Below are 19,607 nucleotides of genomic sequence, written 5' to 3'. Positions count from 1 at the left end.
TGCGTACCATCTTTACCAATCTGGGTTATATGAATTGGTAGATATTGTTTCTGTAAGTTGTACACATGGATAGCAGCTAAGAATGATCAACCTTGCAAGTCCTTGCGCTCAAAAGCAGGTACTATGCTAGCATGCCTGTAGCGTTTCGAGTTTGCGAATAAGGAGGATTCTTGTTTGTGTATGCAATAGAGGGTAGACGAAGCAGAAATTGATATACAGAGATTACAATTACAATCTAATGATAACAAGAATACACGCCGCAGATGACTTAAAGAAACTCAAAGGTTGGATGAAAGCCACTAAACAGGCCAAAGAAACTGGTGTCTACACTCGCTCACTCTAAAGCACAACCAAGATCAGATTGCATCCAGCAAAATGATGGACATCATGTTTTCAGCAGCGCCGATTTTGCAACCCGAAGAAAGAGTATAACATACAGTCAAAGAAGAGCAAGTTCAAGACTGATTCGGCATATGATCCAAAAACAATCAACCACCTAAAATATACCCAAATTTATCCTTCTAAACTCCAAAGCTGTTATTAGATGCTTTCACTGAAAGTATTCCACAGGAAGGACTTCTCTGGGCAGACATTGTTTACCTGTGTCTTCAATCCATTTGCTTCCAGCTTCTTTCGAAGCTCTACTTGCAAAGAGCCAGCAACTTGCTGATCACATACAAAAGTCCCCGATGAAAAGTGAGAATCTCAGAGGATAGATTAGGATGTGAAATCTGAATATTCAGAACGTAAAGGTTTACCCACCCTTGTAATCCACATGATATAAGTAGCAGAAAAGGTTGCTTGTGCTTGATAGTCCTCAAAGTCATTATCAGGAATACTTGAGCAGTAATGACACAATTGTAGCTCATTACTCATAAATACTTCAACATTCATTATATTTTTGGGACAGGAACCCAAAGAATTGCTGTGAACTTGAGTTGTAAAATGCTTAATCCAAGTCAATGATAGAAAGCGGCGATAGAGCCATAAAGCCTGCAAATCAAAAGTAACAAAATAATCATCAGTTGCTTTAAAATGCTGTGAATTATAAGGACAACAAGAAGAAGTATTCATTCAAGTTGTATATTGGATCCAAGTGATTGACAGGAAATCTGTAATCCAGGCATGAAGTCATTTATATGGTTGAACTTTCTGAATGCAGAAGATATTAATCATGAGATGTCAAGAAATGGAAGACCCACGATCAGATCCAGCCTTCTGTCAAAAGTAAGAACCATAAATGATAAATTAGACCTAGAAAGAATCCTGCACTTGGAACAAGAATAAGGCCAGGTCAAGCTGCTGAAATTGACTTCAATGCCTCCATCTAATTTTCTGAGGTGCCCCATCAAAGACAGAGATATAGGCCCACATCTAACCATAAAGTTTTTATGTACTTTCCCTCCTGATCCAGGACCATTAGCCAAATAAATTCAAGTCTTGGATTTAGAATCCATTACAGCCAGGAAATTTCTGATGGACCAACAAAGCTTAAGCTTTAAGTGTGGAACGTAATCCAAACTTTCTAATATCTTTTTGGAAGCCATTTTCCAAATCAATAGCGAAGTAAGTGCAGCATAGTGGAGATCCTGGTGCCATACCTCTCTTCCCACGTAGCACTTTATCAATGTGGCAACCCAATCAAGTTCCTTCTGTAACAAAGCATTTGTCACAAACAAAACTTATAAGTTGATGAAGCATGAGGAATTTTGATAAAAACATGACAATCAGCTGCATAAAGTACATCATTAGGCCAAATTAGGTTTCTACATGAATGACAACTGAATTATAGTTTATTTCTTTGATCCATATTTGTTTTAGAATTCCGGTATCTGTACAGTCGTTAAGGTTAAAGCAATGCTCAAAGAACTTTTTCCTATGAAATTTTTGGACATCTTTGGTGCAGGCTATAGTGATACTAGTATTTGCCTGCGCAATAAACAAACTTCACATTTCCAAAGATTCCTTCACGCCCAATATCTGCATATCAGCTTCAACATTCATATAATTATAAACAACAGCCCGAGCGTCAGGCTTTTCCATGAAAGAAACAAGTGAGAGAATATTTAAATGCTAATTGCAATGCTTGAATGACAGTGCAACTTTCACGTTAACTTTTTTAACCACCGCTCACCAAAGTATGAATTAATTTACAACTTCCTTAGACAATTCTTTAGGTCCTCAGGGTTATCTATCAAAGTATCAGTATTATCACCAAAAATTCACAGGGTCCATTGGGACTTAACATCACAATCCTATTGTCTAGAACTGCAAAACCCATGCATGAGTATATATACTTCCTATGAGAATTTTCAGATAACAGATTCTCCTCACTGGGAGGGAATCAACAGTCAAGTTTGTCTTTTTTGCTTTATGCTAGATAAGACACAGCTGCTTCTGATTTTGGCAAATTCAGACACGTTCTCAGTACACAAGGCTATCTTTCAATCACATGTCAATAAGCCTTATAGCCACACATGCTTAAGCAATTATTACCCTATCACTCATAATCTAGGCTTCTGTCCATTTAGCAATGATCCTGGACCAACTAATTGCAGAATCACTAACAATCCTCCCATTTGATTTCTCAAGTTAATAGCAGGTCTAGCTAAGGGATTGAGATCCAAGATTCTAAAGTCTGCTTGTGGACATCCTTTGAAGATCAGACCCAAGTACAGATATACACATTGTAAGAAACTAAACATAACAAAATTAGAAGAAAAAGGAAAACCATGCACGCGAATTCTGAAAATATGATAATATGATTCTAATTAAGTATATCCTTCTTTTTCTATAGATGCAACACCGAATAGTTAGCATGAGAGGATTTGAATCCTCTGGAAGGATCAGCAATATGCAGGACCATACCTTCCACAATTCATGAAAATTCGTGGCTGAAGATGCAGCAGAATTTTGGTCATCATAACCCTCTAAGATCTTGAGCAATAACCGCTGCCAATTTTATCAAAACTTCAAAAGCATGCTTTGTTTATGAGGTATTCCAAAATAATTAAAAACAATCAAGTTATGCATATAAAAGCAAGTGGCTAAGCAAAACTAGAACTGATAAATCTAAAATTTCTGGGTTCAACTGTGCTGATTGTGCAAGTACCACGTCCTATTTTAGAGAAGCCAACGACATAATTCTGAACTATAACAGCGTCAATCACTTAACAAAAAATCACAGGCACAATTGGTAGTTCTGAATAATAGATACAAAGATAACCTACCGTACGGTAGTGAAAGCACGAGTTATCAGCAACATGAAGGCCAGCCCAATCTCGGGACTTGTTCAATTCATGTAGTACCTGCATCCAGTTCCCACAAACTTGGTTAAAAATCCAATGACAAAGCTTATATAGGATACACCTCTTTTCTTAAGTCCAAAACCAGCAATAGAATTTTGCTGTGATTGTACATGAACGTGTTAACTTCTGCCTACTGCCTCACAATTAGCAGAGTGCAATTATGCAGATGAAAAAATATAGCAACAAATAGGTTCCTCTTAATTTTTGACTAACCTGCTCTCCAGACATGTAAGAAACCAACCAGCAGCGGTGATTCCATGCACGATAATTCATTTTTGACCTCTGCAGAAAAGTTAGAACCAAATTAAGTCCGTGAAAATTCATTATGGATATCAGTTTGACTAATATAAACAAGCTTGTCAATCTTTGTAGTATGTAAAACTAATGCAAGCATGAGGAACGAGTTCCTATGTAAAAGTTAACCAAATTAAGTCCTTGAATCCATTATGGATATCCAGTTTGACTAATAATATAAACAAGCCTGTCAATCCTTGTCATATGTGAAACTGTTGCATGCATGAGGAATGAGTTCAGCCTCAAGAATAGAAAAGGTGGAAAGTTATGGGAAAGAAGTTAACCAAATTAAGTCTCAAGCATGAGGAACAAGTTCATATGTAAAACTCCAGCAGAGAAGTTAACCAAGTCCTTGATTTCATTATGGATATCCAGTTAGACTAACATAAACAAGCCTGTCAATCTTTGTAATATGTAAAACTATTGCATGCATGAGGAACGAGTTCAACCTCAAGGATAGAAAAGATGGAAAGTTATGGGAGAGAAGTAGCAACTCGTCAGTGCTTTTAAGTGAGACAAGTTGAGGTCCGCATACCAAAATTATTATCTGCCTTGGCATTATCAAATATATACTCCGAAACAAGAAGTCACTCGCTAATGTTTCTTGGCTACTAGCTCTTCTCTAAAAAGATAGAACCATAAAAAAAAAAAAAAGAAACTCTTTTGCTGGGACAGCATGCCAATATCTAATCCGAGAGAAGACAATTAGAAAGCTAAAAAAGGAATATCATGTCTCAAGTAGGCTTTTGAAAAACCAATGGATCCCAAAAATCTTTATATAAGCAATCTCTATTCAGTTAAATAAGAGAAAATGCATAATCATCAAGTATGATACTTCTAAAAGCTAATATCAAAGATGACATTAGCCTCCTTTGCTCCATTCCCCGACAAATTTTGCCGAACACAGAACTCAGGCACTGCGATGTGATAGCATGGAACTCAAGTGCTCCACGCAAACTAAGTATGCAGGAGAAAAGTAAAGGATTAATCAAGAAAATGACTAAGTACAAACATGGCAACCAACATGACATCTAAATTTCCATTTGACATTCAATAAAACTTGAAATTGACTGATAAGATCATATCTTCTATATCATGCAACTCATGATACAAAAATTAACCTCAGCTAATTTCTCAACAAACTCAGATTCTCTTTCAATAATCTCTTGCAGATTTGGACACTTTCCAGCAATCATCTTGATCACCCACCTCCTATCAGTAATTGTCAGTAATAAGCATCCAATGCACCAAATCAATACAAGTGCAAAGTGATTGACAAGTATAATGCTATGCTACATGCAAATGCATGAATGAAAAGAAACAGAAAATACACATGTATGAAAAATATCTTCAGAAAAAGTTGTTATTCCTTATCATAAAAGCAGATGTTAAAGATGTACGTGCACAATATTTCGCACACAAGACAGCAGAAATTTACCGATGGTTCCACGCACGTTCACTTTTTGGTGCATACGAAAGAACCAAACTTGACAAATTACGTTCATCCATATAAGTATGAAGCAGCTGCAGCTTGGAAACAACTACTTTCCTGCAAGTTGAAAGTTTACCAGCTAAGAAATGTCTACCACACGCCAATTCATATTTTTCAGAATTTTGTAATTAGCCAAGTAAAACGTGTAGCAAACATTTTCAGCTTTTGTTTGGCATCATTACCAGCCAATACTTTCAAGGTTGAGTATGTGCCCTTGTACATCTATGTACATACCAGTATATCTTTATGTATACACACATTTGGGAGCCATAAACCTGCAATAGCATTAGCCAGCATTTTTCTATAATAGAACAATGAAAAGCTAAAGATTAGCAGTGAGAGGTTTATGTTAAATCAAACTACAGAAGGATCTGCAATTATGAATAAACTATTTTCCAGTAAGTTTTACTCTCAAGGCCAGCAGAAAAACGAGTTCAATGCTCACAAAGCTTTCTTGCTTAGATTTATTATGACATGCTTATATGGATAGATAATGTGTGAAAATCTAGGACCAAGATTTTGGTTCCAGTAGTAGCAACCATATGAGGTCTTTATAAGTATGTTTGGCTTGTAGTACACAACATTGTTGAAATAAAGGAACAAAGGATTTTTATAAACCAATTAACAATCAAGGGTTTTCTTCGTTTTTCCAGTTTATTAGTTTCTCTATTTGTGTTCAAAGGCGTTCATGATCCACCTGTTTTCCTCTGTTCCTTCTCTACTAGAACTGCAGATCTAGTAAATGCTAATTAATAATCAGCGGCATACATGCTGCAAACTAAAATCCAAGTGCCTTTACAATGCTTTAAGGACAATATTTGTTGCACTGTCGATGGAGATTGAACAAATCTCAGGATAGAGCAGCTAATGCCACATGCACTCTGTATCAGAAGGAAAAGAAAACTTGTGGGAGTACCTAATTACTAATATAGCCTGGACTGAGTATTGCCACTTGATCTTGCTAAAATATTTTATGTTCATCCATATTGATCTTCTTTACATATCAATGCAGGAAATGAGCACCATACATAGGATACGCCCTCCTTGTGTGTACAGATTTTCTTTCAACAACAAAGATTGATTAGTCACCCAAAAAATTACTTTATACACATATTAAAAATAGATGGGTTAATAGAAAAACAGATACATAGACACATTCACACATTCATAGATATGACTGCAGAGAATGATAAATGATGAGGATATAAGGACCTGCAATTCCAAGCAGTGCCGAAATCGCAGCTTAACAACAGAAGAGCCCGGCTGTGCTTCATTACATCAGTCTCCAGAATGCTTATGGAAGATGAAGTAAATGTTGATGCATTGTCATCTTTTGAATCATCTCTTTCTCTCTGCAAGTCAGTTAAAGTCTGATATTGTCTTATTGCTTCCATGAATGCATGTTTAGCCGCTTTGTATAACGGAAGAAGAGCAGTGGTAGAGATTCCCAACTTATGGTCTCTGCTCCAAAAAACTAAATCAAAAGTATTAGCTTCTGTTTGTGCAGATCCCATAAGCCCATCCTTTGAAGTACTACCAGCCTCTTTACGAAGTTCAGCAAACTGTGATGGATGAATAAACCCCACTTCATCCCTTGATTTAGAAGGAAGCATAATTACGGGATGTTGGTCAATCAACAATAAATTCCAAACATATAAACAAAACTCTGCTAAAGAAGACATACTAACAATCATAACACGTCAAGCAAAGAAATTAAAAATTATAAGAAAATCCTAAAGTAGTAGTCAAAAGGTCTGGAATTTTAAATTATAAAGGGCCTCCTTGAAAAAATTGTTCCAGCTTGGTTTGAAAAAAAAAAAATCTAACTAAGCAAGATTTATTCATCATTCTACAAAAAGTTGTTCCTGCTTTATTGAGTTGAATGAAAGGTGCCTTCTTTCGCCAAGTTAAATTTGTGCACTTCTTGTTGATGGAACCTCTAAATTGCTCTCTGTCAAAACCACATGTAACCAGCAAAGATTGCACCTTTATCATCGGAAACATGAAGATGCAAACGCCTCTTGTAAAAAGACAAAAACAACTTTTGTTATCTTCCTCTTTTTGTCGCTAATTCCTCTATAATCAGAAGAGCTGTTAATGACTTTAATAAATAGGTTGGATCAATTTGAGACTGTTTCAATCGGAGGGAACACTTTCTTTTCTCTTTTTTTTTTTTTTGAGGAGGGAGAGAGGGGAGGGGGGGGGGGGGGGCTTGAACTTCAACAAATGAATGACTAAACCGCCTCAGATAGCTTCACCTCGCTAGCGCTATCCTCACAGATAAAGATGTAGAACTCTTTTGACCTTTGACTAGATCATGATCTCGAGTTAGCATCATCCATTGTCACAAGGAACAGATAAATTGCATACAAGCGGCAATCAGCATCGAAAATCCAGAATTGGATTAGAACTACCAAAAAATATGAAATCCAATACTTAATTAAGATCAATAGCATTTTCCCGGGTAAGTAATACTAAAACTCAGATAATCACAGCATTTCCATAACCATAATTAAAGGAAATTGCAATCGATAAGAGCTTTCACACTTTTGATCGTTTCTTGATACTACAATTCAAAGAAATAAATGCAATGTAAGTGCATATGATACATAAAATAAGTATCCAAAACACAGGAAGCAATTGGAGGCTTACATCAAGGGGTCCGAATCCAGTAAACGCTCCAGTTCCGTCAATAAATCAGAAGACTGGTCAGCTCCGGTCATCTTCCCGCTTACAAGATACGCTGGAGAGAGATAGAGAAAATTTCGTTTTGTTGCCGTAAAAGGAAAAAGTCGGGGAGTTCCATATTAAGAGTAGGTGTGATGTTTGGTCATATTACAAAATAGTCGCACAGGTTTAGACAACTTACGAATTGTACGAGCAATTTGTTGGTACTACGAATTTTGGAGCTATGAATATAAGTTTGCCTTCTCTGTTTAGGCACATGCCCTTGCTTTTTCTGTGAAGCACGATGCTCAATATGACTGGGCTTTATTCCAAGTTAACTGCAGGATACTGAAACAATTCTGCATCATAAGTTTTTTTCCTATACATACATGCATATACATACGTACGTACGTACATATATATATGTATATTAGAAGAAACAAGCACGTACTTTTTACAAAATTATTGGTGCAATTTTATTGGCATATTAAATCAAGACTCAGAATAGAAATTTCTATATTATTATTTAACAACCTTTTAATGATGCTTAAATTTTAGTAATTCTATTTGATTCAAATTATGATAGTTTTATTATTTAGGAATTAGTGTTTTATTATAAATTTTTTATGGTTGTAATAAATCACGCGGTTTTTATAAATAATGAACCTTGTTATTGTATCGATTGACAATAGTGAAATATGATAGACTTTTTATTATTCTCCCACGCTTAATTGTATATGTGTGTAAATTGCCTATCTACATACATTGGTTCTATGAATTTAATCTCCTATAACCTTTTGCGTGATCTTTTAAGTTCTACAAATTTTATTTTTCTCAAGCAGAAATCTTTGAACGTGTCTCCTAATATTTGAAATTTCATAGATAAATTTGCTTATGATAATGGCTGATGCTTTATATGGACAGAATATCATATTGGATTAGGTCATTTAACGAAAATTGAGATAGTGTGACAGCCTTATGCATTATGTTCATAAATTAACAAATCAATAAAAATCACTTATATATTATTCCATTTTTGGATATTCAACATTCTTTTACATTATTTTATTTTGTATAGATGTGTAGTTTATTTATTGTATAATTTTCTTGAAAACAGGACAAAATGGATAAATGGAACAAGTCGTACATGCAAACAAAAGATTCCTCTTGATGAAATGTTAGATATATGTACATTCATATATTTCCATCTTCTTTGTGTTCTGCCTGTTTAACACTTTAGCGCGGCAATGATACATTTGATCTTAAAATTGAAAATCAACGGGCATGATTACTTTGAATAGCAATGAATGTGGATGGAAGCTACTATTATGAAGTTATAGCTAATGATTCAAAAGACAATTTATTATTTGGCTGACAAAAACATCAACGTTTTGCATAAAATTCGCGTGAGATGATCATGAAGAAATAGATTCTTAAACATTTACAAAGAGAAAAGATATAGAGATGATTACGTGCACAATACGATCAAGTGACAGGATTATAACCGTATGATAAGGTATCACATTTATCAAACAAAATATTTTATATATACTCAAAATGCGTGTAATTAAAATGCCAACCTAATTTATAACGAAGTTCACCTAAACATATTATTGGATCTCTTATGATTAAATTTAACTTGGAAAAAAAAAATCAAAACTGAGACATAATTATTAACGACATAAATGCATTATCACGTTTCTTGAAGTAAAATAATGCTAATAGTTACTAACTAAATTACCTTTGCAAGAATATAAATGATTTAGAAAGAAAATCACTCCCTTCATTCAATACCAAAAATATAACACAACGAAGAGAGTAAAACGAAAATAATTTAGCCTTGTTTGAATTATCATTTTTCTTCAAAAAATTTTCACGTTTTCAAAACTCGCAAGCGCACTTTCCATATTCATGATGATGCAAATTTCAGATTGCTCGACGAAACTAGTATAGTACTAGTGGATGCAAGCAACGTCCATCAGCTGAACTGAATGAGGAAAGAACAATTGAACTCGTCACGCTTCTTCCACGTGCCGGGCCAAATAGATTTTAGAATCGTTTACGGCTTTGTGACCAAGAGACCCTTCCCCGGCCCTCCCTCCTTTCGCTTCTTTCTTTTCTTTCATCTGTGGGTTGTGGATTTTCATCTTTTCAGGTGTCTGCCCGCTGTCGTCACTACAATTAGCCTTCATATATTTGTATGTATATATCAACCTATACATACAATTTCCAAACCATCACTCCATCTCACATAAACACTCACTTCCCAAAGCGTCGTTTCTTCCTCCGATCTCCTGAACGAATTAAATTCTAGGGTTTATCCCATAATCGCCAATAAACTACTTGTCAAAGATCTGTAAAATTATTAGATCTCAATTAATTTTCCGTTGTAATTCCAAATTAAACCGGGCCGTTTGATTCGTGTATATAGGGAAGGAAGAATTTTGTTTGTCTTTGTTTCCCTTTAAATTAGGGTTTGTTTGATGATTGAGAGAGCGTTGGAAGATCTGGAGATATCGGTGGATTTTGATTGGAGTGTTTTATAAATATGGAGTTAGATTTTAACAGTGACGTGGCGTGTCTCGATGCCGACTTGTTGCAGCTGCCAGAGGTGGCTCCTTTGGCTATCAAAGATAACCCTTGTGTCGCCGAGAAGCTTTTCGACCAATGGCTTTCGCTTCCTGACACCGGTTCATTGGTATATTTATATGCATGGCTCAACGATTTAGATTTTTATTGCCTGCCCTGTTGTGAAAGATTGAATTGCATAATTTGTAATCAGGTGCATTTATTTTTGTGTAAATATAAGTGTTGTTTTGTCGCCTGGTTCATTCATTTAGGCTGCTAGTGAATTGGATGTGAATTTAGTGCGCTATGTATGGAGAGCATGAATTGTTAAAACTAGCATTGTAATTGGGCCGTAAAGGAATGTGTGAGAATTGTAAAATGGAAGGAAAAGGTAATGATATCTGTTGATGTTGAGATTGAGGGTGTCATGTGGATATAATTAGCAATCCTTTGGATAATTCAGGCCAGGATGGTATTCTTAGGTTTATTACAATTAATGAAGCTACTGGTCAGTATCGCGTAATGGCAACGGGCCAGAGGAAATGGCAGCATGTGTTAATGTGACCACGGTGAAGCTATTTGTCAGTACTGCTTAATGGCAATGGGCCAGAGGACATGGCAATATGTGTTAATTCGACAAAAATGAGCTTTAGATAGGCAAAGAATTGAAGAATTTAATGTTTAACGGTGCTGAATTAGGTTAAAAAATGAGCTGGGTTGATTCCTAAGAAGTTTGTGTTGACTTAAGCATAGTTGTCGTTGAAGTCCAATCTTGACCGAATTCCATGTTTCTTAATATTAATGTTTAATGAAGCTCTTCAAAAAATGCCTCTTAAATTAGCACTGTGTGGTGAAAGGAGCCCTACTTTATATTGAACAATGCATTATCAGGTGAAATATCGGTGCCTTTTGGGTGTCAACGGATGCTGCTGAGCCATAGTGTATTCTTTGACATGCATGAGTACAGGAATTCTTATCAGGAGACACACCTCATTGATTCTTGACTTGATAACCTTTTCCATAGTATAGAATTACTTCCATTTGGATACCATTTCAGCTCACAGTTGGCGTAAGGGCTACCCAGATCCTGTGTAATTTGTTGCTACTATTAGGTTTATGTCTGAATATATATATTTGGTTACTTTTTTCTGCAAAAAGTGTGAAATGTATGGTTTTTACTGTTATTTCATTATCAATTTTCTCTGTAGCTTTCTTAAAGCAGTGCAAGTTGCTTTTGTCAAAAATTTCTTATTCATTCTTCACCTTTTGAAGCAGAAGCTTTGTTTATTGATTTTGTTACCTGAAATTATTTATTCTTATATTTCGAGTGTTTAGCACATGCATACGAAACAAAACATCTTTTTTTGTAAGTGCAGGTCAAATCTTTAATTAATAATGCCAAGGGAGGTGGTCCTTTAAATGTTTCTGGAACATCTTCTAACACAAGTTCTGCTGCCAGTAATTCATTGCCTTCCATGTTTCCTGCCGGCAGCACGCCTCCACTTTCTCCAAGAAGTTCATCTGGTTCCCCTCGAACCACCAAGCAACAAAGGGCAGGCCCCTCTGTATTGGGTTCTCCTTTAAAATTAGTGAATGAACCAGTTAAAGAGCTTATACCTCAGGTTGGATAGCCTTGGCACTCCTTTTCTTAAAACATCATGGATGCTGATAAGCATTGTCGTTTATTGGTTTCTCTTTGTTAATTTTCTGGAATGACTGCAGTTTTACTTTCAAAACGGCCGTCCACCTCCAAATGAGATGAAAGAGCGGTGTTTGTTTAGGATCAATCAGTTCTTTTATGGCCACATGGATGGATTACAAATGCATGGTACGATCAAGAATAGTATGTAGTAATGGCGTGATATTCAGCTTTTATGATTTAGAAAATATAGTTTGCAGTAATAGCATTATATTCAACTTTTATGATTTAGAAACCATATCTTGTAGTAATAGTATGTTATCCAACTTTCAGTTACTCTAAGGTGTGTCACAAGTGACAATGTATAGAATTTAGAGATTTTTCATAAAAATTTCTTTTCACTGACATTCCTTGTAATCAATTGTCAGAATTTAAACCTGTGACAAAGGAAATTTGCAAGCTGCCATCATTCTTCTCCAGTGCACTTTTCAGAAAGATGGATCTTGATGGTACAGGGATCATTACCAGGTACAGCTCTGTAACTAAGAAACTTCCTATATAGTCCAGTGTAGACCATACTATTTGTTAGTTTCAGACATCCATCATTTTCGACATTCCTTCTGCAATGTTGCATGTAAATCTTGCTTAATCTTGCTTCTTTTCTTCATTGTCTTTTGGTACCATTCTTCTTGATTCTATATCTATCTTCTAGAAGCTTTCTTGGGATGAATGGGTTAATGTTGCTCTTAGACCTATGTTTATGCATGTCATTATGGAGGAAAAGATGGAGAGAGCCTTTTCTTGGACGTGATAAGTATTGCATATTTTCTGCCTCGAATATGGGCAATATTTTGGTTCTGTTCTTCCCCTTCCTTGCTTGGTTTATTACGTCTAATGGGATGCTTGCTTATGCGGAGAATTTGGTGGGAAAAAAAACCTGGGAGACTTCATATGGTGCAATGAATCTCATTGTTTTTTGGCGCCTTTTTGGCCTTGTCTGAGAAGTTCTATGGTCTGGAAGAAGTTCACCCAACATGATGATGTGCCAATTTTCAACTGCCTAGTGTTTGTTAAATTTTGGGTGGCAAAGCAAGTCATCCTTTGACATTGTTTTTTGTTACTAGACTTCTAGGCATTTATCATCACTAAAACTTAACAAGCTTGTCTCATGTGTTAGACTGTTTGTGCCTATCATGCTTGTCAGCTGATTGGCATTGATTATGATTTTGCTGTTTGATTTGTATGGATGGTAGGATCTTTTGAGCACCACATTATGCTTGTGGGAGCTCTTGAAGGAGCAAATATGTTATTGTTAGTGCTGGCAGTAATGCTGTTTGTATGGTTTCTGCTCCTTTTGTTCTAAACATTTTGAGAACCTGTGAAAGGAATTGAGTAGGAATGTTAGACAAGGCAGTCTAAAGGACCTGTTCTGCCTGAACTGCGGGATGTTTTAGTTGCAGGCCTCTCCTCCACTAAGTCTTCAACTTCTGAGAGACTTGAATTTACGTCAAACATCATAAACAAGTACCCTTCTCCTTGGCACTGTGCATTTTGCATTCCTACGAAGTGTACTATTGGATCATACTGTCTACCCATTGTAATTGGCCATTGCTAACAAAAAGAAAATGGAGAAACAAGTTCAAACTTAACATTTATTAGACAGGGCTGTTCTTCTTTTGTGTCCTTTGGTATATCTTTTTTCTTTTGGTGTTTTGTCATTTTTAAGGATTTCCCAGTCTTATATTCTTGGGTGCATGAAACTATTTGGGGTTTTATATGCCATACACAATGGCATCTTTTGCATATCTATTGTTGTGCAGGTGCATGAAATTATTTGAGGTTTTATATGCCATACAGAGAATGGTATCTTTTACCTAATTGTTGTGCCTGGATTTGGTCTGCCATCATACATGTTTTGGCCTTGGAGCTGTTTTATAGAAGTTATTTGAACTTAATTTGTTATTGTTTCTTGATTGCTGTCTCAGTTATATTCTGTCAATACCTTGTTTGACTAAGTCTGTTATGCACTTGTAGAGATGCCTTTGTTGACTACTGGGTAAACGGCAACATGTTGACAAAAGATATTGCTACGCAGATATTTATAATATTGAAACAGCCAGATTTCAGATACCTGACTCAGGTGCTCTTTGTATTATCTGTGTTATTTTACTCTTTGGCTATGTTATTTTACTCTAGGGCGTGCTTTAATTTAAGTAGTAGCATTGAAATGCTCTAAGAATTTCTTTGACACTTACAACTGACTATGTTTGCGCGAAGATTACAAAGTGCCTTTGGAGTTGTTTTTAACTGGCTATGAATTTCACTTTAACAGGATGACTTCAAACCTCTACTTCGAGAACTTTTGGCAACTCATCCAGGCTTGGAGTTCTTACAGAGTACACCTGAATTTCAAGAGAGATATGGTATCTTTGAATTCTCTTGCTGGACTTTTATTTTTGTCTCTTTTACTAGTTTTCTTGATTTGCACGATGGAGTTCGATGCTTCACTTAGATTTAGGGTATTTAGGGTAAACAAATTCCAAATTTTGAGAAGTCTTGCATTATGAAATGGCTCAAAGTAAATGTCAAGGGACATACCTCATTTACTAACTCTAATGGAGGGGTATCTTGTGATTTCTTTGATAATCAATATGCAATTTTCCTGGCACTTAGCTGCAGTTTCTTCTCCATTTATTTTTGGGTTTTGAGTTCCTGAAGTGGGTTGTTTGTCGAAAATTATATTATGACACTGTTGGGAGTATTTTAAATTGCTCAAAAATCATCATGTGATAAATGAATCTGGGATTAGAAGATGAAACATATTCATAAGGTTGGTCCTTCAAAGAATGGTCCCCCTTTCTTGTTTGGCTGGGTGCATGGTCTTCTTAACTTTCCTGTAATAGCCAAGTCATAAATGCAAATTTGTTTTTTTGGGGGGGAAGGGGAGGGGGTGGTAAGTAGGGTAAATTGTATGGTGGTTTCCGTGACTCCAGAACTTTTGACCTGACTGCTCTCAAACATCTGGCATTCCTGGCCCTTAAAGCGGCTTTATGGTTCTCCTTTTCCATTTTATATATATCTTCATACTTTCTTTTAATTCGATTGAATTGCGTTGTTTCATTGCATCGTAACGTTCAATTTTATTCCATTGGCCAGCTGAAACTGTAATATACAGAATATTTTACTACGTGAATAGATCGGGTAATGGTCGTCTTACCCTCAGGGAGCTTAAACGTTCGAACTTAATTGCTGCAATGCAACATGCTGACGAGGAGGAGGATATTAACAAGGTTTTGAGGTAAGTTCTGCACCTGACAAATTACCTTATTTGTTTGCTAGATCAATTGCTTATAAGCAATCTCATTCTAAATTGTAGTCCCTTTTCAATTTTCATTATTCAAGGAAAAAATGGATTCATTTTGCTTTTATTAGTGGAAGTGCTCCTGGTGAAATTTAGTATGTCATTCTATTGTCTTGTAAGCCCCTTTGATTTTTTTTTTTCCAGGAATTTAACTCGAACAGTGTGTGTAAATAAGTTGCTGTTATTGTGGCATTAGTTATTTGTTAAAATGGTTCATTGATGAATAGTCCAACCTACAGCCCTGCTATATCCCTTCATTACCAGCTAACTTCCCCGTTTGGCAAATGAGTTTCTTGGGTGTTTGTCTAAAATTTTACTGTAGCTTAGTGTAGAAGTTGTAGGAAAAATTTTTTAAGTGTGTAAATTTTTGGATATTTTGAAGTGTGTAGTTTAAAAACTTTGAGAAGTTTTTTGAGATTACTGTAGCTATAAGTTGTTAAAAAACTTGTAGTAGACACACTTGGCCAAAAACTTGTTTGCCAAGCGGGCTGATTATTTCATGGATGTTGTATTTACTATTTGAAACTACAAACATAAAGATTTTATCTTCCAATTTGGGGCAAAGCATTGTGCATTCATTAGGTGCTGCAGATTTACGAATTACATGCGGTTTTTGCATGCTTGTAGTATATGATCTGATACATTCTTCTCCGAGTTTTAAGATTTTTTTTGTTCTTTTTTTGGTTTTATTTTGTGCTTCAGGTACTTCTCGTATGAACACTTTTATGTGATTTATTGCAAGTTTTGGGAGCTGGACACAGATCATGATTTTTTAATTGATAAAGAGAACCTTATAAGATATGGCAACCATGCGCTTACCTACAGAATTGTCGATAGGATATTTTCTCAGGTAATAGTTATTAATGATCTATATTTGTTTTCAGGGTAATTGTACATGCTTGCTGACGAAATAGGCATGTTAAGCTTATTTAAGGCTGCTTCTGATTGTAATGTCCTTTTTGTTCCTAGGTGCCAAGAAAGTTCACCAGCAAGGTTGAAGGAAAGATGGGATACGAAGATTTCGTTTATTTCATATTGTCAGAGGAGGATAAATCATCTGAACCTAGTCTTGAATACTGGTACTGTTTTCCTAACAATATGAATGTTATAACTGCTTTGAAGTATTTGTTTTTCCTCAAGTTAGACACTTAGAATTATGTTACAATTTTATTTTCAAAAAAATACAGGGAGAAATATTAGACCTGGTTTTTGGAGCATCATATGGTAACTTTCATCTAGGAGGTTGTTGGTCGGTAGTGTGTTTATAGTGGTCATTGTGTTGTCATTCAAGAATGCAACCAGCTGATTTAGAAATTTCATTATTTTCATTTATTTTACTTAAGTTCATATGAATATGTCAAATAAAAGATGATAAGGTTTCTTTCGTCTTAGAATAGGGTTTTGTTAGTAAAATAACTTTTTTATCAAAATTATTAGAGGATCTTATTACTTGCAGCAACTGAAATTTGATGTATAATTGATTCTATTGTGCACATTTTTTCCCCCTTTCTCCTTTCCTGATCAGGTTTAAATGCATAGATTTGGATGGGAATGGGGTTATAACAAGGAATGAACTGCAATTCTTCTACGAGGAGCAGTTGCATAGAATGGAATGCATGGCCCAGGAGCCTGTACTTTTTGAGGATATTTTATGCCAGATGGTTGACATGATAAGTCCAGAGGTTAGCTTCTTTATAACATCACCGAATCTTTCTCAATTCTGTTTTCTGTGCCAAGTTTTGGTTCTCCTTGTGGTTTTGCTGTCGGTTTAATTTTGGGGGGCACATATAGTTATAACACCAGATTTTCTTCTCCTGTGTTAGTTAGCAATTGCTAGTTAATGCCTTTGGGACTTTCGTTTCTTTTTTAATTTGCAAAGAGAATCTCCTTATGTTGAGGCTTGTATTTTCTTGCTTAAAGCAATGTGAAAGCATTGCAACAGACCATATTCCAATTTCGTTTTTCCTTTCTAATCTTTGATTTTGTAGAAAGATGATGTTGTCAGTTTTAGGGTTTGTTCCTATTTCTGAAACTAGATTTTTATTTTAATGGTCCTAGTGCATCAAAGAATGTGCTCTCAAGGATGGTATCCTGTCCATATTGTCCTACAAGGTTTTAAAGTTTTTAAAACTGATATCATAGACTCATTTTGGCCACTGCTAATTTCATATGCAACAATAAATTGTAAAGTTGGATTGTCTTGCAGAATGAAAGCTACTTTACATTACGTGACCTGAAAGGAAGCAGGCTGTCAGGCAGTGTATTCAATATCCTTTTCAACCTCAATAAGTTCATGGCATTTGAGACCCGTGATCCTTTTCTAATCCGTCAGGTAGTTCAGTCATTTGGTTTGCTCATAGTCAAGCAAAAGTTCCAGTATACCTGGGACTTTGTTGCAATTTGAGATATGCATAATATAATTAATGTGATAATTTTGGGATGCACATTATGTAATTTGATAATTGCCACCTTTATTCTTCCTTTATGTTAACAGGAGCGTGAGAACCCAACATTGACAGAGTGGGATCGTTTTGCCCACCGAGAATATATTAGGCTCTCAATGGAGGAAGATGCGGAGGATGCCTCTAATGGAAGTGCAGATGTTTGGGATGAATCGCTTGAGGCTCCATTTTGAGTTTCAGTGGGTAAGATGCATTATGATATGCTGATTGATATGGCATTAGCAAAGCATGATATACTAGAATGAACAGTGATGGATTCAAGTCAGTTGCCAGCATGCTGCATTATTATGATATACTGATTTATATAGCATTGACTAAGCATGATATGCTTAAAATAAATAGTGGTGGATTCAATCCAGTTCACCCCCATGACATTGTATATTTTGTTTCAAGTACTATGTGCAAAACAATATAGTGAAGAGACTTGATAATAGCCTTTTTTGTGAGGTCCATTTTTCCTTGTCGGTTTTTTTTTTTGGGGGGAGGGGGGGGGGGTTTGAGAGATTGAGAGATTTGTGCTTAATGTCATGCCTAAGTAGAGTGTAAGAAATTGAGAGATTTGTGCTTCATCGTAATAGTGGCTGGCAGTTGAATTTTTATGGAGGCAGCAGCAGGGCATTAATTGATTCGCCGTGTGAAAAGTAGTTGTACTGTGTTGATTAGGCACGGCAGGAACTTGTTCAAGTACTAATTATTAAGGGCATAGTGAAAGGACAGATGAACTGTGCCTTAATATCCAACTTTTTTGAAGTATACTTGGTGCTTGGTTATTATTTGAATATCAACCAACTAGCTCTAACAGTTGATACAGATAATAAGTATTTGCACCAAATGTTTAATTGCAAAACTGTGGGCACTATTTTGAATATTCAGTGCTTGGAAAGAACAAATGCAGATGCGAAAATCACATGATATATGACATGGATTTTTCTTGTAATTTCAGGTGTCTGTACTGAATTCTTTCATTACAAGCTTGCTATCCAGCTGATACCAGTTGATTTGCAGGCAGATCTTCGGGAGAAAACCAGCATTGCTGTTCAAAATGTCCAAAGATCTTTCTGATGCAGCCAGAAGGAAATGTTCATTTGATCTGATGGTGACGAGCTTGCCAAGCTGAGGAATTGCGAAAATTTCCTTGTTAGGTGGAAGTCCCCGGTTAGAATGTTAGGACACTTGGGGAGGTAGGCCCACTTGGAAATTAGGTGATAACCGAAAAAGCTTTGCGTTAAGTTATTATCTCTGGTCTTTTCTCTTATTAGTTGTAAGGCAAATATTTTGAATAATTGTTCTCTAGTGCCAAACTCTAGTCCTTCACTCAATACTTCTTTTCAAGTTGTAGTGTGGTCAGAACTCAGGTTACGTATCTCGTGCTGATCCTTTTTGTCTTTTAAATTTTCTAAGATTTTGAGTCTGTAGCGGTTTTTGTTAGTTTTGTGCCGTGGATTTTGTGTAATGATGATGTTGTTGTTCGCTTACTTTGATTGAACTATTGCTGTTCTTTCTGATGGATGTGAATATAAATTCATTTGTTACGGGTGCTGTGCCAGACTAACAGATGGGATGGATCGTAGAAAATTACTCGGGAATCAAATTATGGAGAGTATGAAAATCGTAGCGACTTAAATGATAATAATAATGTATGTAATGTAGCATCTCTGAATTCTTATCTCGAGACCATTGAATCAGGGCAATTTGTTGTTATCACCTCAGTCAATGCTCAGCCAAGTTTAAAGTGTCAACGGTTAGAACATGAAGCACCCCTGCTCTCTACCATCTGATCTAGCGGCCCCGTCAATCAGTCACTGCTACGCAATTT

At 35.9% G+C, this 19,607-nt stretch overlaps 2 protein-coding genes across 6 annotated transcripts; one reads left to right on the top strand and one right to left on the bottom strand.

Annotated features, from left to right (window-relative positions):
* Positions 1–193: 193 nt before the first annotated feature.
* LOC113730593 (uncharacterized) lies at positions 194–8,100 on the bottom strand. 4 transcript variants are annotated; one of them, XM_072078571.1, is made up of 12 exons: positions 7,964–8,100; positions 7,747–7,837; positions 6,307–6,687; positions 5,277–5,336; positions 5,041–5,151; positions 4,724–4,814; positions 3,522–3,590; positions 3,231–3,308; positions 2,869–2,952; positions 1,602–1,652; positions 763–993; positions 194–666 (listed from the first exon to the last, which is right to left on the bottom strand). In XM_072078571.1, the coding sequence occupies exons 2-12, from the start codon at positions 7,815–7,817 to the stop codon at positions 541–543; spliced, it is 1,353 nt and encodes a 450-aa protein (XP_071934672.1). In that variant the 5' UTR covers positions 7,818–7,837; positions 7,964–8,100; the 3' UTR covers positions 194–540. The 4 variants fall into 4 exon arrangements, with proteins under 4 accessions (XP_071934672.1, XP_071934671.1, XP_071934673.1 ...); XM_072078570.1 differs by lacking the exon at positions 7,964–8,100 and having other exon boundaries at positions 7,747–7,928; XM_072078572.1 differs by lacking the exon at positions 7,964–8,100 and having other exon boundaries at positions 6,307–6,656; positions 7,747–7,900.
* A 1,767-nt stretch (positions 8,101–9,867) lies between these two features.
* LOC113730592 (serine/threonine protein phosphatase 2A regulatory subunit B''beta-like) lies at positions 9,868–19,154 on the top strand. 2 transcript variants are annotated; one of them, XM_027255370.2, is made up of 13 exons: positions 9,868–10,459; positions 11,706–11,951; positions 12,052–12,157; positions 12,397–12,496; positions 14,003–14,108; positions 14,301–14,391; positions 15,125–15,266; positions 16,032–16,179; positions 16,299–16,408; positions 16,855–17,011; positions 17,536–17,661; positions 17,824–17,974; positions 18,735–19,154. In XM_027255370.2, exons 1-12 carry the CDS (start codon positions 10,310–10,312, stop codon positions 17,962–17,964), a joined length of 1,623 nt encoding a protein of 540 aa, XP_027111171.1. In that variant the 5' UTR covers positions 9,868–10,309; the 3' UTR covers positions 17,965–17,974; positions 18,735–19,154. The 2 variants fall into 2 exon arrangements, with proteins under 2 accessions (XP_027111171.1, XP_027111172.1); XM_027255371.2 differs by having other exon boundaries at positions 10,011–10,459; positions 18,797–18,921.
* The last annotated feature ends 453 nt before the right edge of the window (positions 19,155–19,607 follow it).

The sequence above is a fragment of the Coffea arabica genome, chromosome 2e, assembly GCF_036785885.1.
Source record: "Coffea arabica cultivar ET-39 chromosome 2e, Coffea Arabica ET-39 HiFi, whole genome shotgun sequence".
Classification (NCBI taxonomy): domain Eukaryota; kingdom Viridiplantae; phylum Streptophyta; class Magnoliopsida; order Gentianales; family Rubiaceae; genus Coffea; species Coffea arabica.
This window is presented reverse-complemented; position numbering and strand designations above follow the sequence as displayed.